At 37.6% G+C, this 22817-nt stretch overlaps 2 protein-coding genes across 2 annotated transcripts; one reads left to right on the plus strand and one right to left on the minus strand.

Moving 5' to 3' along the window:
• Positions 1 to 232: 232 nt before the first annotated feature.
• Positions 233 to 7747, minus strand: slc25a51b (solute carrier family 25 member 51b). The gene is made up of 2 exons (XM_051127392.1): positions 7620 to 7747; positions 233 to 4537 (listed from the first exon to the last, which is right to left on the minus strand). The coding sequence occupies exon 2, from the start codon at positions 4468 to 4470 to the stop codon at positions 3553 to 3555; it is 918 nt and encodes a 305-aa protein (XP_050983349.1). The 5' UTR covers positions 4471 to 4537; positions 7620 to 7747; the 3' UTR covers positions 233 to 3552.
• Positions 7748 to 8463: 716 nt separating this feature from the next.
• cenpu (centromere protein U) lies at positions 8464 to 22008 on the plus strand. Its single transcript, XM_051127384.1, has 12 exons — positions 8464 to 8643; positions 17007 to 17112; positions 17236 to 17482; positions 17573 to 17666; positions 18615 to 18731; positions 19493 to 19589; positions 20500 to 20596; positions 20706 to 20784; positions 20871 to 20918; positions 21298 to 21359; positions 21529 to 21685; positions 21838 to 22008. Exons 1-12 carry the CDS (start codon positions 8596 to 8598, stop codon positions 21958 to 21960), a joined length of 1275 nt encoding a protein of 424 aa, XP_050983341.1. The 5' UTR covers positions 8464 to 8595; the 3' UTR covers positions 21961 to 22008.
• The last annotated feature ends 809 nt before the right edge of the window (positions 22009 to 22817 follow it).

Raw genomic sequence — 22817 nt, forward strand, 5'->3', positions numbered from 1 at the left:
AATGGCCTAACATAAACTATAGAACATAAAAGATCATTTGAGAAACATCTCAGTATTTTTGGTTCATGACGAAAGTTAACCAAAACAGCTTTGTTACCAACAGTCTTCAAATTACCTTCTTTCATGTTCCACAAAAAAAAAGGTTTGAAACGAGGGTGAGTAAATGATGGCAGAATTAAAAAAATGTTGGTGAACTATCCCTTAAATGTTTTTGTGTTTATTATTATTATTATTATTTTTTTTTTTTTTATGAAATGATACTCTAAATAAGAAACTAAATTCGCCAGCAGGTAGCGGTAAATATCTTTGAGTCATTCATTCATTCAATTTGTTCAAACAGCTGATTCATTCAGGAATGAAGTAAATGGGCTTTTGAATCATTGATTCACACGATTCGTTCAAAACGCAGATTCATTCAGAAACTAAAAACCACTGTGTTGCTCCGAGATGCGCAACAATTCTGCTATGGCTTCAAAGATAATACGTTCTCTGTAAAATTCAGCAAAAACAAATAATATTGTGTTTAAAACATAACAGTATCAACTTCTTATTTACTAAACTGTTGTATAAAATCACATTTAAGCTTGTGATAGATCAGGACAAAATCAGCACTCGTGTCATATTGCTCTTGCTGTCCGTGTGATTTTGTTTGATATGTGATATATATAAATATGAGACAAAATACATACAGGGGCATTTTTGCACCAGTATCTTGAATTTTAGGGCATAACTGCATTTACGGAGTTCTTGCCCTGCATCATATTTGTCAAGAGTCAACTGTATGAAATATAAGATGACATACAGGTCTGGGGGCAGGGCCAGTGTGTTAACTGTGTTAATATATTTTAAATCACATTATTATTATTTCATAACTGATTAATTAAGTTAACGTGGTAAACTGACAGCCCTAATTTTAACTACAGGTGCATCTCAAAAAATTTGAATATCGTGAAAAAGTTCATTTTTTGTTTTTTCATATATTCTAGATTCATTTCATGTAAAATAAAACATTTCTAAAGAGTTTTGTTTTAATTTTGATGATCAGAGCTTACAGCTCATGAAAGTGAAAAATCCAGTATCTCAGAATATTAGAATATTTCCTAAGATCAATTAAAAAAAAAACTTGCAAAAAAGAAAGGAAAGTTCAAGTTCTTTGAAGTATGTTCATTTATGCACTCAATACTTGGTCGGCAGCACAAATTACAGCAAATTACTTGCTCCTGTCACAAATGACAGCATCAGTGAGATGTGGGATGGAAGTGATCAGCCTGTGGCACTGCTGAGGCACTACTGAACCTTCAGATCGTCTGTATATTGTTGGATCGACTGTTTCTCATCTTTCTTTTGAAAATATCCCATAGATTCTCTATGGGGTTCAGGTCAGGTATGTTGGCTGGCCAATCAAGCACAGTAATATCATGGTCAGCAAACCACTTGGAAGTGATTTTTGCACTATGGGCAGGTGCTAAAGTCCTGCTGGAAAGGGAAATCAGCATCTCCACAAAGCCTGCCAGCAGATGGAAGCATAAAGTGCTCCAAAATCCCCTGGTAGATGGCTGCATTGACTTTGGACCTGATAAAACACAATGGACCAACACCAGCAGATGTCACGGCACCCCAAATCATCACTGACTTCAGAAACTTCATACTGGACTTCAAGCAGCTTGGATTCTGTGCCTTTCCAGTCTTCCCCCAGATTCTGGGACCATGATTTCAACATGAAATGCAAAATTTACTTTGATCTAAAAAGAGGACTTTGGACCATCTTCTCCTTAACCCAGGTAAGATTTTGTCTTCTGATGTTGTTTCTGTTTCAGAAGTGGCTTGGTAGCCCTTTTTTCTGAAGACGTCTGAGCGTGTTGACTCTTGATGCGCTGACTCCGGCTTCAGTCTACAGTCTACTCCTTGTGCGAATGAATCGACTTTGCTTGACAGTTTTCTCAAGCTTGTGGTCATCCCTGTTGCTTGTGCACCTTTTCCTGCCCAATTTCTTCTTTCCAGTCAAATATGCATTTAATATGCTTTGATACAGCACTCTGTAAAGAGCCACCCCTTTCAGTAATGACCTTCTGTGACTTACTCTCTTTGTGGAGGGTGTCAATGATTGTCATCTGGACCATTGCCAAGTCAGCAGTCTTCCCCATTATTGTGGTTTTAAGGAACAAGAGATACCTGGAATTTATACTGTAGGGATGGACATTTAGTGAAACTCAAATGTTAATATTCTAATATTTTGAGATACTGGATTTTTGACTTTCATGAGCTGTAAGCTCTAATCATCAAAATTTAAACTTTAGAAATGTTTTACTTTACATGTAATGAATCTACAATATATAAAAGTTTCAGTTTTTGAAATAAGTTACAAACAAAAAATGAACTTTTTCACAATATTCTAATTTTTTGAGATGCACCTGCATTTTAATGTCCATATTACCTTAAAGTCCTACTGCCTTTCTAGTCCTTGAACATAGTAGTTACATTGCTGTCTATGGATGGTCAGAAAGCTCTCAGATTTCATCAAAAATATCTTAATTTGTGTTCCTGAAGATGAAGGAAGGTCTTACAGGTTTGGAACGATATAAGGGTAATTAGAGACAGAATTTTCATTTTTGGGTAAATCACTTTAAAGCATCTTAAATTGTTTAATAATGACACCCAGAATGCAATAAGTGGAATTACTTGTTTACTTTCCACCCACAACGTGAAAATGTCATTCATGTCACAAAACACTCATTACATAAAAATAGCATTTCATGAAAATGATCACACATCTTTGAATACATCTGGATTTTTTTCTGATTGGCAAAAACACTAACATCATGAGTTTGTACAAACATCTCTTTCTTTGTGTGGTCCACACCCATTTACGAACCCTCTGTCAACCTGCCCATAACACTTATGATGACACATGGCTTGTAATGCTCCAGACCAGAGTTTGTGCATCAGGTTTTTTAACAAAACAACAGAAATAAGTAGAAATGTTCTGTCAGTAGTGCAACACTGTGCTCTCTCCATCCATGTCCCATTGACCCCAAAAAGTGAGTAAAAGAGCCACTACAAAACTGATATGAGAGCCACATGTGGCGATACATTTCACAACACTTATAGTAGCCGAGTAATAAGGGTGGACTTTATATGTAGTTATCGGCACATGAATGGTGTCCATCCATAATTAAACAAATCATCAAGTGTGGATGCTAAAGGGATAGTTCACCCAAACAATCATGTCATTCCAAACCTGCATAACTCGCAAAAGAAGACATTCTGAAGAACAAGCAGTTTTGGTTCCCATTGACTTCCATTGTATTTTTCGTGTATGCTATGGCAGTCAATAGGACATGAAACCATTTGAATACCAAGATCTTTAAAATATCAGGTTTGAAATGGCATGAAGATGTATAAATGATGTCAGAATGTCATTTTTGGGTGAACTATCCCTTTAAGTGCAGATGTTAAGGGAAGCTGGCAGTGTCCAGACCTCTTTTCAAGAGGTAAAAAACCCTCAATTTGGCTTGCGTTGGAAAAAGTGCTCTCTGTTGTCCAACCCGTTCTTCAGAAAACTTTTAGGAGAAGCTCATAAGTTGCATTGATGATCCCCCACGACAGAAGAGATCGGTGGTAGTTGAGCGTCGCCCCGCGGAAGAGCAGCACGATGCTGCCGCCTCGTTCCCGCCACACGGTCATCAGCACTTGGTGGCAAGGAACGAACTCGCCCCCGACTCGAGCCTGAGCTCGAGATTTGACCACATTCAGGGGGTAGAACATGATACCCAGCGCCGCTCCCAGCAGCCCGCCACATACAAAGTCATTGGCCATGTGACCCACACGGGTTCGGGCATCAGGCAGCCGCTGCTTAATTGGCCCACGCAAGCCAAAGAACAGAACGTTACTAGGCCCGTTGCGCAACAAAACCGGGACCAGCCCGCGGTAGCACTCCCTCACGCCATAGTCCCGCAGGAGAGTCCGGAAAGTGTGGGCGGTGTTATTGAACCGCCCATTGTGCCTGTGATCCTGAAGCAGCGTTTGCACCCGTTCGAATGGCGTAAGGGCGGCCTCGGCTGTCCCGGCCAGCGCGGCAGCGACGCTCCGCGTAACAAGCTCAGGCGCGCCACTTCTATGAGCGTGACGCAAAAGCAAACGGGAAAAATCCTCATACAGGCCAAACATGATGGCCACGGTAGTGGTTTTCTGCAATAGTGGAGGCAGAAGCCCTCGGTAGAGATGTCTCAACCCTTCTCTTTGTAACTGATGGACGGCTTCGTTCACTCGAACCCCATGTAACTGCTGGCGGAACAACACTTTCTGAATGGGAAAGGTCACGATGATGTTGGTGAACGCAGCAAGTGAGCCACACACATAGTGCTTTCCACGAGCACCAAGATTGGCCCCTATTAGCGCGTGGCCACCTTTACCCAACTTGCCCTGCGGTTGCCGGGCCGAATCCGGGTCCATAGTAGTAACCACCCCCATAGGAAACTAAGCATTGGACTGGTCAGCAGAAGCGATCCAGGTAAACACCCATCAATTGCATTTTAAGCTGTAGGAAAAAGAAAATAAAGCATAAGAAGAGTCAACAAATGTACCTTGGAGAGTTTTATGAGATACACTCCAAATGTGTTTTATTGGCCAGTGGATGCAGGTAAGAGTCTAATCTTTTGAAAGCGTTTTGCGTCATTAACTGCTGAGATAAGACACGTTACCTAACCACAGATCAAGTGACCCAGACAGAAAGAGGGCAGGAGGACATAAGGCTACTGCTTTTCTGGATTAACCTTACTCCAACCTTACTCCAAACGTTTTATATCCATCTACACTACCAGTCAAAAGTTTTTGAACAGTAATGTTTTTGATGTTTTTTAAATGAGTCTCTTCTGCTCGCCAAGCCTGCATTTATTTGATCCAAAGTACAAAAACAGTAAAATTATGAAATATTTTTACTCTTTAAAAAAAAAAAACGTTTTCGATTTAAATATATTTTAAAATGTAATTTATTCCTGTGATTTCAAAGCTGAATTGTTAGCATCATTACTTCAGTCACATGATCCCTCAGAAATCATTCTAATATTCTGACTTGCTGCTTATTATTATTATTATTAATATTATTATGTTGTAAACAGCTGAGTAGAATTTTTTCAGGTTTCTTTGATGAATAGAAAGTTCAGAAGAACAGCATTTATCTGAAAAAGAAATAATTTGTGGCATTATAAATGTATTTATCATCTTTTGATCAATTTAAAGCATCCTTGCTTAATAAAGATATTAATTTCTATAATTTCTTTCCCAAAAAAAAAACACAAAAAAAATTATACTGACTCCAAGCTTTTGAATGTTATAGTGTATAATGTTACAAAACATTTTTTATTTCAGATAAATGCTGATCTTTGGACCATTCTATTCACCAAATAAGCCTGAAAAATGTACTCAGCTGTTTTAAATATTGATAATACTAATATTAATAATAAATGTTTCTTGCAAATCAGCATTACAATGATTTCTGAAGGATCATGTGACACTGAAGACTGGAGTAATGATGTTAAATTTTTTTAAATATATTAAAATATAAAACATATTTAAATAGTACAAATATTTTACAATATTACTGGTATTGCTGTATTTTGGATCAAATAAATGCAGGCTTGGTGAGCAGAAGAGACTTCTTTAAAAAACATTGATAAAAAGAAAAATCCCAAATCCTCTCTGTAAAAACCTTCAACTCCCAAATATATACAAATTTCAAATTTAAAAAAGAAATTTGAGCCTGGCTTTATCCAATGTTCAGATTTCTGTTTGGAAATGTATGCAAATGAGTGCATATTTAAGTACATAATGCCTCACTTGCATATTTAAACATAAGATTTCAGAGAACATAAAAAACAGTTGTCTTAAAGGGACAGTTCACCCAAAAATGAAAATTCTGTTATTAATTACTTACCTTCATGTCGTTCCAAACCATAAGACCTTCATTCATCTTTAGAACACAAATTAAGACATTTTTGATAAAATCCGAGAGCTTCCGATAGGGGTCGGATTTCATCAAAAATATCTTAATATACGTTTTGAAGATGAACAAAAGTCTTACAGGTTTGAAACGACACGAGAATGAGTAATTAATGACAAAATTTTCTCTTTTTGGGTGAACTATCCCTTATTATACCAAAAATGTATCCATTTACTGACCGTCATGTCAATCCAAATCTGTGTGACTTCATGTGTGACACAAAATGAGACGTTTTGAATAATTTTCATGCTAATCTTTTCTATTCAATGCAAGCATATATTTAACATGGATATATTGTGCTTTTAGTTTAATGTCAAATGTGTCAATTAATTGCTTATATTTAAAAATGCAGCAGAGCAAGATTTGAGAGTATGTTCAATGACATATAACTACTTCATGAGACTTGAAATACAGCACACATAAGGTGTTTTATTGTGCTTTTTGGACACATCCGGTGCTTTTGTTGTCACCTTGTGACTTTACTAAACATCTCGTGCTGTGTTCCAGGAAGAAAGAAAGTCATATGGATCTGAAATGACATGAGGGTGAATAATAACAGTTCACATCATGACACTGACTCTTTAACATTGTTAATCCATGAGAATTAATGCACAGTAATCCAGTAGTAGAGTGAATGTAACTACAAACCATGTGCAAGACTTCTCTAAAAATAAAACGGCACATGTGTTGGTCAGGGAAGACACTATAGGGACTTTTGAAGGTCATATAGAGGTTTGGGTTATGAAATAACCTGCTGCCATCAAAACAAGCCAGATTCATAAGACTCAAACTCTTGAACGTCATATGTCAGACTGAAACGCTGCAGGATCATGACCCAGCAGTGATGACAGGTCAGTGTTTGCCAGCTGGACAGTCGCCCCAACTCATTAAACACTTACATTTGTAACTTTTAAGAATGGCACACAACTTAGAATGGACTTTAAGCATGTGTGGCTGAACTGCTTTGATCAGCAGTGAAATGTCCTTGATATGATCTGACTTTATGTTAATCATCTCTTTGCATAGTACTGCTGAAAGGCAAATCCATCTGAATACGTACAAATGACATTTTGATGTGTGCTAAATGCACATTGTTTAAAATCTCACGTCATATGTGCAGATTACAGTCTTATTTGCATTAAATTACATTATTAATCGTAACATGTGCTGGATACAGCTAGCAAGCTACTGCTAGCACTACAGTGCCAAAAACAGTGGACAGACGAAAACAAACACTAGTGTCACGAATATATAAGTGCAAACTCCTGTGGCACCAATATAAGAGTAAATATTTACAATATGCTTCATATTTTGTTTATTTAAACTACATTAGGTTGCTCTTTTTGACAACAGCATGTCCTAACAGTAAAATTAAGTGTCAAAAACTTTCAGATATCATTTAAATAAACATAAATTACCTGTATGCTATGATTTAAAGGCTTCTGTGTGTTTCATGTCACTTATTAGCGCTCCAAGAACACACACCTACGCGAAGCTAATGCTAATACTGTGACAGCACAAGTTTAGATGTTTACATCGCGAATTTGTTTACTAAAAGTGATTATGTTTGCGATTATATAAATCTGAGCATTTCACAGAGCTAAATGTATGTAATTACTACCTTCTGGTTGTGATCCGGGGAACCTGACGGCTCTGCTGGGCTGGTTGGGTCAGTGAGGCGGTACCGATTCTGAGCTTCTTTAGTTTCCAGTGTTTCCACTTCGGACTGAAAGAGTGATAGACCGGAAGTGGTTACGAAAGAATCGCTTCTAGCGTTTCCACTCGCGTGGCGCTTAGGGTGAACAAGGAGGGTCACCGTAGTGAATTGACACTGGAGGGCGCCAGAGACCATAATACACCTCATGAGAAAGATTTATTTATTTATTTGTTTTTATTTATTTATTTTTTATTTATTTAAAAGAATAGAATATATCGAATTTCCGATTCAGATTCATTCATCGGATTCAAAATGTTGATGACTGTAAATCATAGATTACTATAAATATATTTTGCTTATACATAATTGGGCAAAATTATGCTTTAAACGAACAGAGAACATATTTTTTGTAGTAATAATTAGCTTTAATGAAACGAGTACATTTCTTATTTATTAATAATTTAAAAGATGTAATCACGTCTGTGGACACAATAACGCGTTGTAAAGCACCAATACAGCAGAGGGCAGTCGGGAAGAAAATAACGCGTTGCTTCGCTCTGTGTGCTTTCCACGAAGCAAGAAAGGAATCTTCCTTATACGATTTTAGGGGTAATCTAAATATATTTAAATCTTTAAAAAATGATTGTGTGAAAAATAAACAATTTATCTTTTTTTTTTTTTACTTTATAAAAGTGTATGTACAGAATAAATTGTAAAATCTTCTTTCTACTTGTGTATGAACAAAATGTACACCATAAGATATTTCAATATCCCCCCGTTTCTGAGATGGTACAGTATAAGCGTTCAAACATTCGCGGTAAAAATACTACCACTGTCAGACTCCGGAGATTTTTTTTTACTGTGTGATTATTGTTTTTGTTTATACATATTGTTAGCGAGTGTTTTATCTATCATTACATATAATTAAATTAATGCAAAGATGAGTAGGATGAAGAAAACACTGAAAGCCGTTCAGCGAGAGCTGCAGGTGGGTGTTTAGTTTTTGTCAACTGTTTAATGTTTTGAATCCTCATTACGTTATATTTTGACAAGTAATTCCTGAAACATAATATTAATACCACAAACATTTATATTATGTAATAGCATCTATTTGATTGTGGTTGTTCATGAGATATAATATAGTGTCTAATATTGTTAATATTCATTATGTAATATTGTTCATGTTTTATATATTTATATATATATATATATATATATATATATATACTACTCACAGTAAGTTAGGGAAATTGTTATTTACATGAGTGCTTTTCCTATTTGCTCTGAATTTTAGTGAAATAAGTAAAAGTTCCCTTTGATATTACTAATAATGTATGAGAAGAAACACCATTTTCATTAGTTTAGTATTTATTACCCCCCAAATTTAGACAATAACAAGGATAGCCCCAAATAACAAAAATTGACAATGTCAGTAGCGGGTGTTTCCACCATTTGCCGCAATGACAGCTTGACAGCGACGTCTCATGCTCCTCACTAGCCTCATGATGTTGTTCTGAGGCAATGCGTTCCACTCTTCCACAAGTGCTACACGCAGTTCTGCCAGGTCACGTGGGGGTGGGGTACGATCATCCAGTCTCTGCTTCAACTGGTCCCAGACGTGCTCTATGGGGTTCAGGTCAGGGGACATTGATGGCCATACCATATGAGGCACTCCAACTTCCTGAAGTCGAGCTGTGACAATTCTGCCACGATGTGGTGGAGCATTATCATCCATGAACAGAAAGTTGGGGGTGTGCTGGCGGAATTGGGGGATGATGATGGGTTCTATGATGTCTCTGAGGTAAGAACGTGCAGTGACTGAGCCATGTACAATAACCAAATCTGTTTTGCGCTGACTGGTGATGCCTGCCCAGACTGTTGCACCTCCTCCACCAAAGCAAACCCTGGGGACCATGTTGACCTCAGCGTATCGCTCACCTCGCCTTCTCCAGCACTTCTGTGCAAGGTGACCCGACACTCATCAGTGAGCAGGTCGGTAGACCACTGCTGCATTGTCCAGGTCACATGGTCTTGTGCCCACTGCAAACGTTCACGGCGGTGTCTTGGTGTCAGTGGAGTCACCTGCAATGGTCGTCTGGCATTCAAGCCAAAGCGGTGGAGTCGGTTGCGAATGGTTTGTCTGGAAACCCTAGTACCCCTCACATCTCGTAAACGGGCCTGCAGCTGTGTGGCAGTTGCATAACGATGTCTGAGTGCATAGGTCCTTAGGTACTGGTCATCGTTGCGGTCTGTCACTCGTGGGGCTCCACTCCTGGGTCTGTCATGAACTCTGCCAGTAGTTCTGTGTCTTGATGCAAGTCTGCTGATGACACTTTGAGACACACCAAGTTCACTAGCAACATCTGACTGCCTGCCACCGACCCATGGCTGTTTGAATGATGAACTTGGAATGACTTACTGACAATACCAGCTTTTTATACCGACAGAATGCTGAAATTGATGCCACATTGAAAAGGGTTGTCTTTTGGTATTGGCCCCAATATAAGGCACACCTGTACACAATGAGACCATTACATGGAAAACACAAAATGAGGTGTGTCTATCACCCCAATACAATTGCCTCCCTATCCCAAAAATGTCTGAAGTGAAACAAACACCGTATGTATGACATCCACTGAGTCTCTCACAATATCCCTAACTTATTGTGAGTAGTGTATATATATAATATATATATATATATATATATATATATATATATATGTGTGTGTGTATGTATATACACTACCGTTCAAAAGTTTGGGGTCAGTAAGACTTGTAATAGTCTTTAAAGAAGTCTCTTATGCTCATCAAGACTGCATTTATTTGATTAAAAATATAGAAAAAAAACAGTAATATTGCAAAGTGTTTTTACAATATAAAATAATGTTTTTTATTTTAACATACTTTAAAATAGAATTTATTCCTGTGATGAAAAGCTGAATTTTTATCAGCTGTTACTCCAGTCTTAAGTGTCACATGATCCTTCAGAAATCATTCTAATATGCGGATTTATTATTAGAATGATATTCTATTATATATTATATAATATATTCTAACTATTATTAGAATGATATGTATATGTATATGTATGTATATATAAACACATACATATATATATGTATATATATATATATATGTATGTGTTAGAATTTAATATCTAACTTGATTAACTGCCGAGATTAGATTTTAGTTGAGCGATGGAGCACAGAGTCAGGATCCTGGACCATTGAGACAACCACACACAGAAAAGGTGTAATTCACTCAAAGGCATTTTATTAAAGAAAAGACACTAATATTTATATGGTAAAATAGGGAAGTGAAAGATCCACATCACTCCCTTCAGGAAAGTTCTCTAGGCTAGACTTATGTCATGTCTGCTTTTCAGGTTAGTATGAGAGGGGCACAGGAGGTCAGGATTGTTACAATCTCACAATTGCCACTTTAAGACAGAATGTCTTACTTAACACTCCTGTGCCTCGTATAAAACAATCGTATTAGTATTAATATCAGTAATGGTATTAATGTCAAATCAATATAAAACAAAATAATCATATTAGTATTACTGTTAAATCAAGATACACATGAATGAGACTAATATCATTTGCAGTTGAGTACATGTAATCATCTGGAATCATCTTTCTGATTATAATGATATAAAAATACTGTAATCATTTTTATGATTATATCAGTAATCAAGCAAAAATCAAACTCTGTTATCATTCATTTAAACTGCACTTTCCGCATTCCAGTTATACCCTTCAGGCTCTAACTGATACACACGCGCATAACTATTGTAATCATCTTCATCTTGTTCAATGTTAGGCCTTGGATCTGGAGCTGGTGGACGAGCCCCTTCTCGTTGCGCACTTAGCATAACTTGATAAGTCCCTCTCGTTGTAAGCGAAGTAATAGTACGCATAATGGAATTGTTGATACACTGAATTATACATGGAGCGATCAACAACATAATCAACAGCAAAACAATAATCGGTATTACAGTGGTGAGAATCCAGGTTCCCCATCCACCCCAGAGGCTGTCCAGCCAGCTAAACCAGGAGTCATCTTTTCTTGGCTCCGGGATGGATTCCCTCATGTGAGTTAGGATGTCTGTGATGTTATCTGAATTATCTGGAATATAGAAACAACAAGATACCCCCAACATTTTACAAACTCCCCCTTTCTCAGAGGTCAACAGATCAAGGACCAATCTATTTTGGATAACTGCTTCTCTCATTTTCTTTAGCTCGTCAGTGATTAGCCCTAATGCATGAGCGGTATCATTCTCCAATGACAAAACCTGCCATGCTAACCCATTGATTTTATTTAAGGCTACTGTTGTCCCTACTCCAGTAAAGAATCCCGCTAAGGACCATCCTATATTTTCCCCTGGAGTTGTCCATGGATCCACTGTCTTATACCCATTATATCTATTAGGCATGCTATTTACATCTCGTTTCTCTCTGCTCTGTTGTGCAGCATTGCCCATGATAGTCTCACTACCTCTTTTTACCAATACTGTGGTTCCTGTGGAGAGTAGAGCAGGATAACAACATCCACGCCAATCTCCTTCATCTAAGTGATAATAAGCCATTCCTCCACAGGTCCAAATCATCCCTGGTGCACTATCAAGATGTGAGAATGGACACCCAAAACGCTCTATTGTCCCATTTTGATACCTAACAGTGCAATTACTCTTACCCTGAACTGTGTTATTCACTGTTATGGTGGTTCTGCAATCTGACATCCCCACATAATGTTTTCCCTTAGTTGCACAAATACATAAATCTGCGAGGTGTGACTGCACCTGAAATGCTGGTCCTTTAAAAGGTAGGCCTGGATATGAACAATTATAATCTTTGAGCGCAAACCTCAGTGCCCTATTTGCTCTTATGTTATCTGCCATCTGCATTATCACAGTCATCTGCTTTGGCATATCACACTTGTTTTTCTCAGGGTGTAACATTTCTGAGGTTATTTGTTGTGTTTTCCACACTGACTGTAACTGCATACAAATCCAACAATCTCCTCCTACCTCATTCTTCAAAACACTTCTTTGCAGTAGTGCCAATGCACATGCATAATTTCCTTCACACTTAGCTTTTGCTGCCCTAACTTCCTTCATACCAGCATTCATACCTGAATTCATAATAAATTCTATATCAGTTGGTGAAACATCACGTGGCGTATTAACTGGATTTGGAAAAAGTCCCTTCATTACCTCTCGTATTTTCAGGTCGGGTTCTGGATGGATTACATTAATCTGTACTTCTTGATAAGCATCCCTATTCTCTCTAGCCCATGCACAATAATATAACCCAGCATCAGTGAACTTAACATTGTATATAGTAACGTTTAACAAGCACATATGTTGTATCTTCTTGTCGTCCCAAACAATCTCATCTACTATGCTCACTCGAAATCGTCGATCTGTACCCTCTAAGACCTCTTTTGTCAACTGAACAATAAGTTTGTCAAATGCAAGAAGAGCTTCTACAATTGAACACCGCGTGAAACTCTCTAGTGGCGGATAATCCATCAATTTGGCCCTTAATGCGTACAGGGTTATGTAAGGAGTTAGCACTGTTTGGCTCAATGGGCCACCTATCTTCTAGCCTCGGATAACCCCCACCTCACTATAAGAGGTAGTTCCCTCCTCAGCTTATTCAGTGTTTTTCCTCCTATCTGTTAAGCATTAAGGTGAATCCCATTTTCAGAATTCAATTTTAAATTGGAGCTTTCCTGCTCTCCTGTAGAATACTGCTTTACTCTTGAGGCGTGTATCCACTGTGGCTGGTAGTCCGTCAGAACTCCCGTCCTGGTTACTGCAATCACAGTGGCTGGTCCGAGGTACTTCGGCTCTCCTATCCTCGTCGGCCTCAGACTCTTGATCAGCACACTTTGGCCTGGAACAAAAGGATGAGTAGGCTTTTCTGAGGGGAGAGGAAGACACAAAGAAACATCAGCACATATAGAGTTAAGTTTTTCTATTAAGGAAGTCACGTAGTCCTCCTGTATCACCTCCAGGTCTCCTAAGGAAGCAATGCCTGCGCGGCCTTTGACCCATGGGGTCGGGAAAGGCCTACCCATTAGTATTTCAAATGGTGATAGTTTAGTGGTGGAAGATGGAGTCATTCTTATTTCTGTTAACACTGCTGGTAGCAAATCTACCCATTTTTTCCCCGTTTCCAGGACGGCTTTTGTCAGTCGTCCCTTAATGGTTTTGTTTAAACGTTCCACGTTTGAACATGATTGCGGATGGTACGGTATGGAGAAATGCCAATCGATGGACAATGATTTGGCCAAAAACTGCGTAACCCTGGACGCAAATGGCGTCCCATTGTCACTCTCAATGGTAGTAGGTATACCAAATCTGGGAATTATCTCTTTAGTTAGAATTTTAACCACGGTCTTAGCGTCCTCTTTTGCACATGGGAACGCTTCTGGCCACTTTGAAAATCGGTCTACTATAACCAGAAGGTACTTTAAATTACCTATTGGTGGCATATGCGTAAAATCGACCTGTACATGCTGAAAAGGTGCTTCTGGGTGCAGTAATGCTTCATGTTTAATTGGTCTGTGCGGATTTACCTTAGCACATGTAAGACACGAGTCTAGAATGAGCTTGGCTGTTTTATGTACATCTGCGATGCAGTACAAACGATTTATTACTTGTACTACTTTTGCACAACTCGTATGCGACAAACCATGGTAATGCCTAATGAGGATTACCAATCCTAACTTTGGGAGTGCTATTCTTCCCTTTTCATCCCTCACAATACCATCTTTATCTGGTGCACACCCGTGTTTACTCCAATGTTCTAAGTCAGTTTGTGTCGGTTGACTTTGCAGAATCTTAATGTCAATTTCAGGTACATTAGTTATGTGCACAGACATAGTTACCTGACTTTTGTTACCCATATCAAATGGAGGTTTAATCTGGGCTTTTGCCGCTTGCTTTGCAGCCTCATCTGCTTTTCTATTTCCTACAGCTTGTTCATCATCTCCTGCTGCGTGACCTTTCACTTTTACAATGGCCACTTCGGCAGGTAGCTGTACTGCTTCAGTTAACTGTCCTATTAGGTTTGAGTGCGCTATTGGTTTACCATCTGCTGTCTTAAAATCCCTAGCTTCCCATGTTTTGGCAAAGTGATGCACTACCCCCCATGCATACTTTGAATCAGTATAAATTGTTACCCGTTTTCCCTCCATCAGCTTACATGCTCTTATTAACGCTACCAATTCTGCAGCTTGTGCTGAATTATAGTCTAAGGCATAAGCCTCTATTGTTTCCCCAGTTTCTGACACCACAGCATACCCACAAAGGTAGACACCATCAAAAGGTTTTGAACATGATCCATCAACATATATGTGCTCCCCCCCATCCAGGGGCGAATCCAAGAGATCGGCCCTGGAAGAACATGAGGAAGTTAATTCAATGATACAATCATGACTTTCATTATCATCTATCATGTCAGCCATTCCAAGAACCCCTAATAAAGCAGGATTAATTGATGATGTTGGCTGAATGGTGAGGTTTTTTGTGGCCAGCAGGATTGCCTCGTAGCCTGAGCGTCGTTGCGCTGTCATGTGTTGCGTCTGCATGTTGTGTAGGATTGCTCCTACCTGATGTGAAGTATATACAATCATTGGATGCGACAGAACAATCTTCTCAGCCATCTGCACCACTATAGCAGCCGCTGACACAGCACGAAGACATGCTGGCATGCCTGCAGCTACATTATCCAATTTTTTAGACAGGTAAGCTACAGGTCTGTAGGTGGAACCATGCTGTTGCAACAGGACACCCATGGCCACCCCCTCCGTCTCCCGGACATGCAAATGGAACTCTCTTTCGAAACTGGGGAGTCCCAGGCTAGGGGCCGTGGTGATGGCCTTCTTCAATGCCGCGAAGTGCATTTCTGCCTCATCAGTCCAGTTCAACGGCATTTTAGGTGGAGCTTTGCGGTCGATTAGACTTCTCAGATACTTGGCGCTGTATTTCCTTTAAGAAATATCAAAAACACTTACCCCCTTTATCGTAGGCTCCTTGTCCGATCCCCGGCGCGTCTTTCCCAGTCGATCTCGAGACAGTGTTCCCGGTTCGTAGGGAGATTAGGGAAATAATTCCCCCCCTTTCGCGGACGAGCCCCCAACTGTTAGAATTTAATATCTAACTTGATTAACTGCCGAGATTCGATTTTAGTTGAGCGATGGAGCACAGAGTCAGGATCCTGGACCATTGAGACAACCATACACAGAAAAGGTGTAATTCACTCAAAGGCATTTTATTAAAGAAAAGACACTAATATTTATATGGTAAAATAGGGAAGTGAAAGATCCACATCACTCCCTTCAGGAAACACACCAGTACATCATGTTTTATGATTCTCTAGGCTAGACTTATGTCATGTCTGCTGTTCAGGTTAGTATGAGAGGGGCACAGGAGGTCAGGATTGTTACAATCTCACTATATATATATATATATATATATATATATATATATATATATATATATATACAGTAGTCAACATTTGAAGTGGATCAAAACTTTTCATCAAAGTTGTCCTAAAACTAAAACAGTACCCGTTCTTGTTATAGGACAACTTTGATGAACTTTTTTGATCCACTTCAAATGTTGACTACTGTATATATACATACATACATACACACACACACACACACACACACACACACATACATACATATATATATGTATGTTTGGACTTGTAACTGAAACGCAATGTATATATACATATATGCATGTCCTGATGCATGTCATGTGTATATATATATATATATATATATATATATATATATATACATGCATACATACACACACATATATATATACATACATACATACATACATACACACATATATATATATATATATATGTATATGTGTATGTATGTTTGGACTTGTAACTGAAACGTAATATTACCAATATTAATGTCATGTAGTGACAACTATTCTCTTTTTATTGTTTTTTTAATATTAATTATAGTACTTAATGTAACTTATTTATATGACATATGTCATATTTGTATATGTGTATTATATAATGCAATTTATATTTTGACTTGTGATTCCTGATGCATGTTATTTTAAAAACACCAATATTTATATTATGTGATAAATATTTTATTATTGTTGTTTTATAATATTAATATTAGTAGTATTAAGCACTTACAACAAATTATATATGTGTTTTTATGCATAAACATATAATATTGACTTGGGATGGAAATAACGTTCATATTACATGTGTTGTAATGCGTATATATTAGACTGTACATGCAGTTATTATACATGCACTTAAGATTTTGTTTTTAATTTCTATCTTTTCTTAGAGTGCACAACAGAACAGTGATGGTGTGGTGGAGTCTCCACAGCCCCTGGATATTTCGTCCATAGAGAAAGCCAGTTTCTTTCAAGGAGATCAGTATTCTCCTCATGGTATGACAGTCCTGTAATAACTATACTGTAGTTTAGGGGAAAAAGCAAAATGTAAAGTCTGAAAGTAACGGTTCTCTATACATCGCAAAAGTGTCTTTATGCAATATTTGTTGTCATTTGCAGGGAACCCCCTTCACAGCACAGCTTTGGAAGAAGATCTCAGTCCTGGGCCAGAACAGAACCAAAAGTCTGCTCCAGAGAAGTCGGGTCGATCGCGAACTAAGAACCCTGTTCTTGTTGAAACGGACTCTGATAAGATGGCAGTTACTCGGGCTAAGAAAATAGGCAAAGGTGTTTCTGAGGCATTGAATAAGAAAGCTTCATCCAAAGAGAACCAGGAACCACCTCAGCCAACAAATAAAGGAGCACAGTCAGTAGTAATGTAGAGATCCTGTGAGACCCCAGGGGTATGTGGGTATGCATCAGTATAATAATGTAAAGGCTTTCTGTGTCATTACAGAAAAGGTAAAGGCAGACCTTTGCCAACCATATCAGAGGGCAGAGAGGATGCAGGCAAGAAAAGAACATCAATCCCCAAAAACAATACAGCCAAGGTGAGAAATTAAGGGAGTAGTTCACCCAAAAATGCAAGTTTGTTGACAGTGTACTCACCCTTCCATCCAAAATGTAGATGAGTTTGTTTCTTCATCAGAACAGATTTGTAGAAATTTAGCCTTTCATCACTTGCTTAACAAGTGAATGGGTGCCATCAGAATAAGATTCCAGCAGCAGATAAAACAGCTGATAAAAACCTCTCAGTAATCCACCAGTTAACATCTTGTGAAGTGAAAAGCTATGTGTTCATAAGAAAAAAAATCCATTGAGTTGTTGTAACTTCAAGCTGTTGCTCCCTGCTAAAATATGAACTCATAATCCACAATAACGCTTCCTCCAATGAAAAAGTCCATCCCCTGCTGTCCTTTCATATCAAAATCCACCAACATATTTGTCAGTCAACTTTTTAAAAAACGTTTTCAGTTGTAAACAGTGAATATTTGTCTCATGATTTCAGTGCATATTTCTATCCTGATTCAGATGAGATGACTTTTTCCACTGGAGAAAGCAATATTATGAATAAAGTACTCATATTTTAGCCAGGAGCAATGAATTGAATTTTGATTACTTGCGGATTATTGTGTTGTTTTTATCATCTGTTTGGACTCTCTTTCTGACGGCACCCATTCACTGCAGAGGATCCATTGGTGAGCAAATGATGTAATGCTACATTTCTCCAAATCTGTTCTGTTGAGGAAACAAACTCATCCACATCTTGGATGGCCTGAGACTGAATGAATTTTCAGCAAATTACCATTTTGGGGTGAACTGTTCCTTTAATGACTTGATTTTCAACATTGTTTGCATTTTTTCCTGACATTTGTTAAACTCTTTTTAGCTGTCTAGACCTTTTAAACTGTTGTAAATTCACTGCATATATGAAAAGGAATTTTATTCGAAATACATGTTTGTTTGTTTGTTTTTTTTTTTTGTTTTGTTTGGTTCAGGAAGCAGTCAAAGGTCAGAGGTCAGCAAAAGAAAAATCTTCGACTTTAGGAGCGGCTCAGAGACAGCAGAGGTCACCGCCATCCTCAGAGGATCTGACAGACGAGGATGAAAGTTTTGTATGTCATACATCTTCATTTATCAGTATCTACTAGGGGTAACGGTACACAAATATGACGGTTCGGTACATACCTTGGTTTTATTCTCATGGTTCGATATGATTTTCGTACAGCTAAACTTTTTTTTTTTATTATTTAATTAAATAAAATTTCTATTTGATAAAATATATTCAATTACACAATGGCTGTTAAAACATGTTTCATAACGGATTAATTTAAATACATTAAATAAGTAAGACTAACAGGTAAAGTAAAATATAATGAGTAGCCTATATAGTGTAATATTTCGTTCAGTGCTCTTTTATAGACTTCATTTTTCTAGTGAACTAACAAACTGTAGACACATGATGACTTGCCTGAGGTAAATGAAATTTTACGTGACATTTTGTTTACAAGCTGTTTTGTTGACGTCTTTCAGCGGTTGAAACACTGATTGAGCAATTACATGAGGCATGAGATGTTCATTCATGATTATTCACGTTAAAACTAGCACTAAAGACGAAGGACTGATCGCATTTGCTCGTGCTCCACTGCCGTTTGAAAGGACTCCAAACAAAGAGCAAGTCTGCAACGTGTTATGATGCAGAAACCGGAGCTGATCCAGCCACTCTTATTAAATGATTGCATTTATACTGGGGGAATGCTGTATTTGTTCAGTACACGGTTTTTCGTATTTTTCAAATATGTGTACCGTTACACCTCTAGTATCTACATATATGATATGTGAAATAGGGCCCTTTATTTTAGTTTTTCCGTTTCAGCACCCAAGCATGGAGAAGTCTAAGGGGGCAAAAAGGAGATCATCCAGTCAACGGCAGAGCGGCCACAAAGAGAAAAGGAAATCTTCATCTTCATCAGGTACTAAACAAGACACGTGTAAGAATAATTGTTATTTTAAATGTGTGGTGCTTTTAATGTACATGCATCAAATGCTTTAATAGTATGCAATGAAGCTTGTCTTGGTTCTAGCAGAACTTTTCCCCATTCATTTTCTTTAAAGGCACAATATATATAACACTGTTATATATTTTGCTGACTTGTGTACTTACATTATCCCAAATGTTTCCAAGACTGTTTAAATCCAGAGAAATAAGCAATTTTAACTAGTGGCCTGTCCTTTGTCATTGTTTTGCCTGCCAATGATGTCATACACCCTCGATTTCCGGTTTTATTTTGTAGAAAGCATGGAAGAACCAAATACACTTTAATGTGTTATGCATTTTATTAGACAGTTGATGATGCACATAGTAGCATTATAACATTATAACAGAGCTTTCAGCACCCTCAAATTTAAGTATTAGATAAAACAGTGCTGCTTTACCCCACATACGCATGACTGAAAAGAGCAAAAGCAGTCGACTGTGGCATAATAAAAGCTCTTGTGAGCTCTGTGTAAAGGTAGTCTCTCAGTAGCAATTGCTCCAGTGGCCTCATTTTACTTCCACGGCTTTCAGCCCCACCCTGCTTCCTACTACAGTGATGTTAAAAAAATCATTAATGCATTAGCTCATCCGTGAACATGATTTCTGCCTTTGTTTCTTTGTTTGTTTTGAATATGTGCCCTCTAGTGGTGAAATTACAGTAATATAGGTTGCATAAAACTAAACAGCACAGAGATTAATCACAACAGAGCAAAACTTTTGATTGAAAAATGTATTGGAAATGCATGATCTGGTAAAATATTTACTGTGAATGTAATGCAAATTATTTTGAATTAAAAAAAAAAAAACATTGGCCACATGCATAAATGTAAATTGTCTTTCTCCAGACAAAGCTGGCCCATCTAAAAAACCCAGGGATTCGAGAAGTCCAACTGATCTTGACGTAGTGCTCGATACTTTCCAGGAGTTTGTCACTCAGTATAAGTAAGTGTGAATAATATTAAGCCACTGGACTTAATATTATAAGTAATTAAGTCCAGCGGCTTAATTAACAGAAGTTAAACGCTTAAATATTTGACTCTGGTTTCTGCAGGCAGACCATAAACTCTGACGCAGTCAAACGCTCCATTGATGCTGTCAGTCGTTCATTTGAGGAGCAGCTTTCAGAGATAGTGAGTTTGTTTTTCAGATGTTATATAACATAAATGGAGATGGTGCTTATGTGATTAATTGTAAAAATTGTGTTTTTTATTCATAGATCACAGCAACAAAGGAACTCAAGAGTGTGAAAAGAGAAAATAACAAGGTGATGCTTCATTACATTGCTCACCTGGGCAATATACACTAAACATCAAAAGTTTGGAATAATTATGAAGTAATATAAGTTTAAAAGCATATTAGAATGATTGAAAGATCATGTGACACTGAAGAGTAGAGTAATGATACTGAAAATTCAGCTTTGCATCACAGAAATAAACTACATTTTAAAATATATTCAGATAGGAAACCGCCTTTTCAAATTGTAATAATATTTCACAATATTACTGTTTGTATTTTTAATCAAATAAATGCAGCCTTGGTGAGCAGAAAAGACTTCTTTCAAAAACATTCTAAGCTTTTGACTTGACATTATTTGAAAAGAAGTGTTACTTTGCAGACATGAACTGTATTGTTCTCTCTTTCAGATCAATAGTGCTATTAATAAGAAGAGAAGCAGACTTGTGGAAGCCAATAATGAGCTCATTAAGTAAGCACTGACAAGTAAACATTGATGTTACATTTTAGATCTGTTTAAAGTGACCCTATCAGGAAAACTGGACTTTCCTTGCTCTCTTATACCATTATATAAAAATTGCTTGTTCAGTTCATATGAATGAATTTCTAACTATAAAATTAAAATGAGTTTCTGGTCTCAGGGGAAAGACAAATCTGAGGAACCTTCAGAAAGATCATGATGAGATGGAACAGAGACTGAAAGCTCTGAGAGAAGGATCCTCTTTGCTTAAAAACCTGCAGGAGCTCAATAGGAACTACCTGAAGCACCGCATGGCTCATCCGGATGAGGTAGAAACGGTGAGGAAGTCTGAAATTAGTTGGTTTAGTGTTGGGCTTTCTGTGCATAAACATACCATACAAGCAAACCATCTTGTGATATTTTATTGGATTTGTGGGGTTTATTGTTCTGTGGTCTTTTTCTAATTTCATGTCTGTTTTTTGTCTGACAGTATGGCCCGTCCTGTATGCCTGCTATGTTGATGGAAGCCAGGTGCATCATGGGAACAGAGCACCAGCTAAAGACTATCAACGACCATCTACAGCAGGTCTTAGATGAAACAGAAAATGAATAACTAACACACTGTACAGCTCAACAAATAAAGCTTTTAATGTAATGGTAAGCTTTGTCACAATGTTTATTAGTTTTGGGAATTTTTTCTAATTGAATTATTGTATAAATCAGGGATAGGCAACGTCGGTTCTGGAGTGCCGCTGTGCTGCAGAGTTTAGCTCCAGCCCTCATCAAACACACCTGAACAAGCTAATCAGGGTCTTCAGAATTACTAACAGGCAGGTAAGTTTTTTTTCAAGGTTTAAGCTAAACTTTGCAGGACATCAGCACTCCAGAACCGACGTTGCCTATCCTTGTTATATATACCTAAACTCTTCAATACTGTTATTTAAGTCTTCTTTCATTAAAACACATTTAACATCACATTTAAAAAAAATGTCTCTTCACAGAAGAGCTTCTGATGCATATGCATTAAAAATACTTTCTTTTTTATTATTCGTCATACATTAGTATTTAAGGTAAAAATGGTGCTTAGTCATTTAGACCCATTGTCCTATAATGCCACACCTAAGCTTGTCTGATAAGAGGGTCATATAGACATTGTGCATTAGGGTAGAAATGGTCTCTGTGGTGTTTCAGGGGCTGTTTTTGTGTATTTGGGCCCCGTGTGTTATCACAAAAATTGTGACGTGCACATTTTGAGTGAATGAATGTGCAAAAATCTGGATAGATATGATAAATAAGAGTAGGTCCACATGCTTAAAATAAGTTTATGTGATAAGCAGGGCAGCATTTGTAATTTTCAGTAAAACTGAGATCAAAATGAATTAAAAAAAAAGATATAGTCTTATTAATCAAAAAACACCCCTGATTTGGTATTAAAAGTTCATGTTTATAGGTCATTCTATAGAAATGTCC

This window comes from Labeo rohita, chromosome 14 (assembly GCF_022985175.1).
Source record: "Labeo rohita strain BAU-BD-2019 chromosome 14, IGBB_LRoh.1.0, whole genome shotgun sequence".
In the NCBI taxonomy this organism is placed as follows: domain Eukaryota; kingdom Metazoa; phylum Chordata; class Actinopteri; order Cypriniformes; family Cyprinidae; genus Labeo; species Labeo rohita.

What these genes read in the sequence shown, in the direction of transcription:
- cenpu (XM_051127384.1), top strand. Translation starts at nt 8,596, where the DNA reads ATGAGTAGGATGAAGAAAACACTGAAAGCCGTTCAGCGAGAGCTGCAG. An exon ending in CCGTTCAGCGAGAGCTGCAG is followed by an intron (nt 8,644 to 17,006) that starts GTGGGTGTTTAG and finishes ATCTTTTCTTAG; the next exon opens with AGTGCACAACAGAACAGTGA. An exon ending in CCAAAAACAATACAGCCAAG is followed by an intron (nt 17,667 to 18,614) that starts GTGAGAAATTAA and finishes TGTTTGGTTCAG; the next exon opens with GAAGCAGTCAAAGGTCAGAG.
- slc25a51b (XM_051127392.1), bottom strand. Translation starts at nt 4,470, where the DNA reads ATGGGGGTGGTTACTACTATGGACCCGGATTCGGCCCGGCAACCGCAG.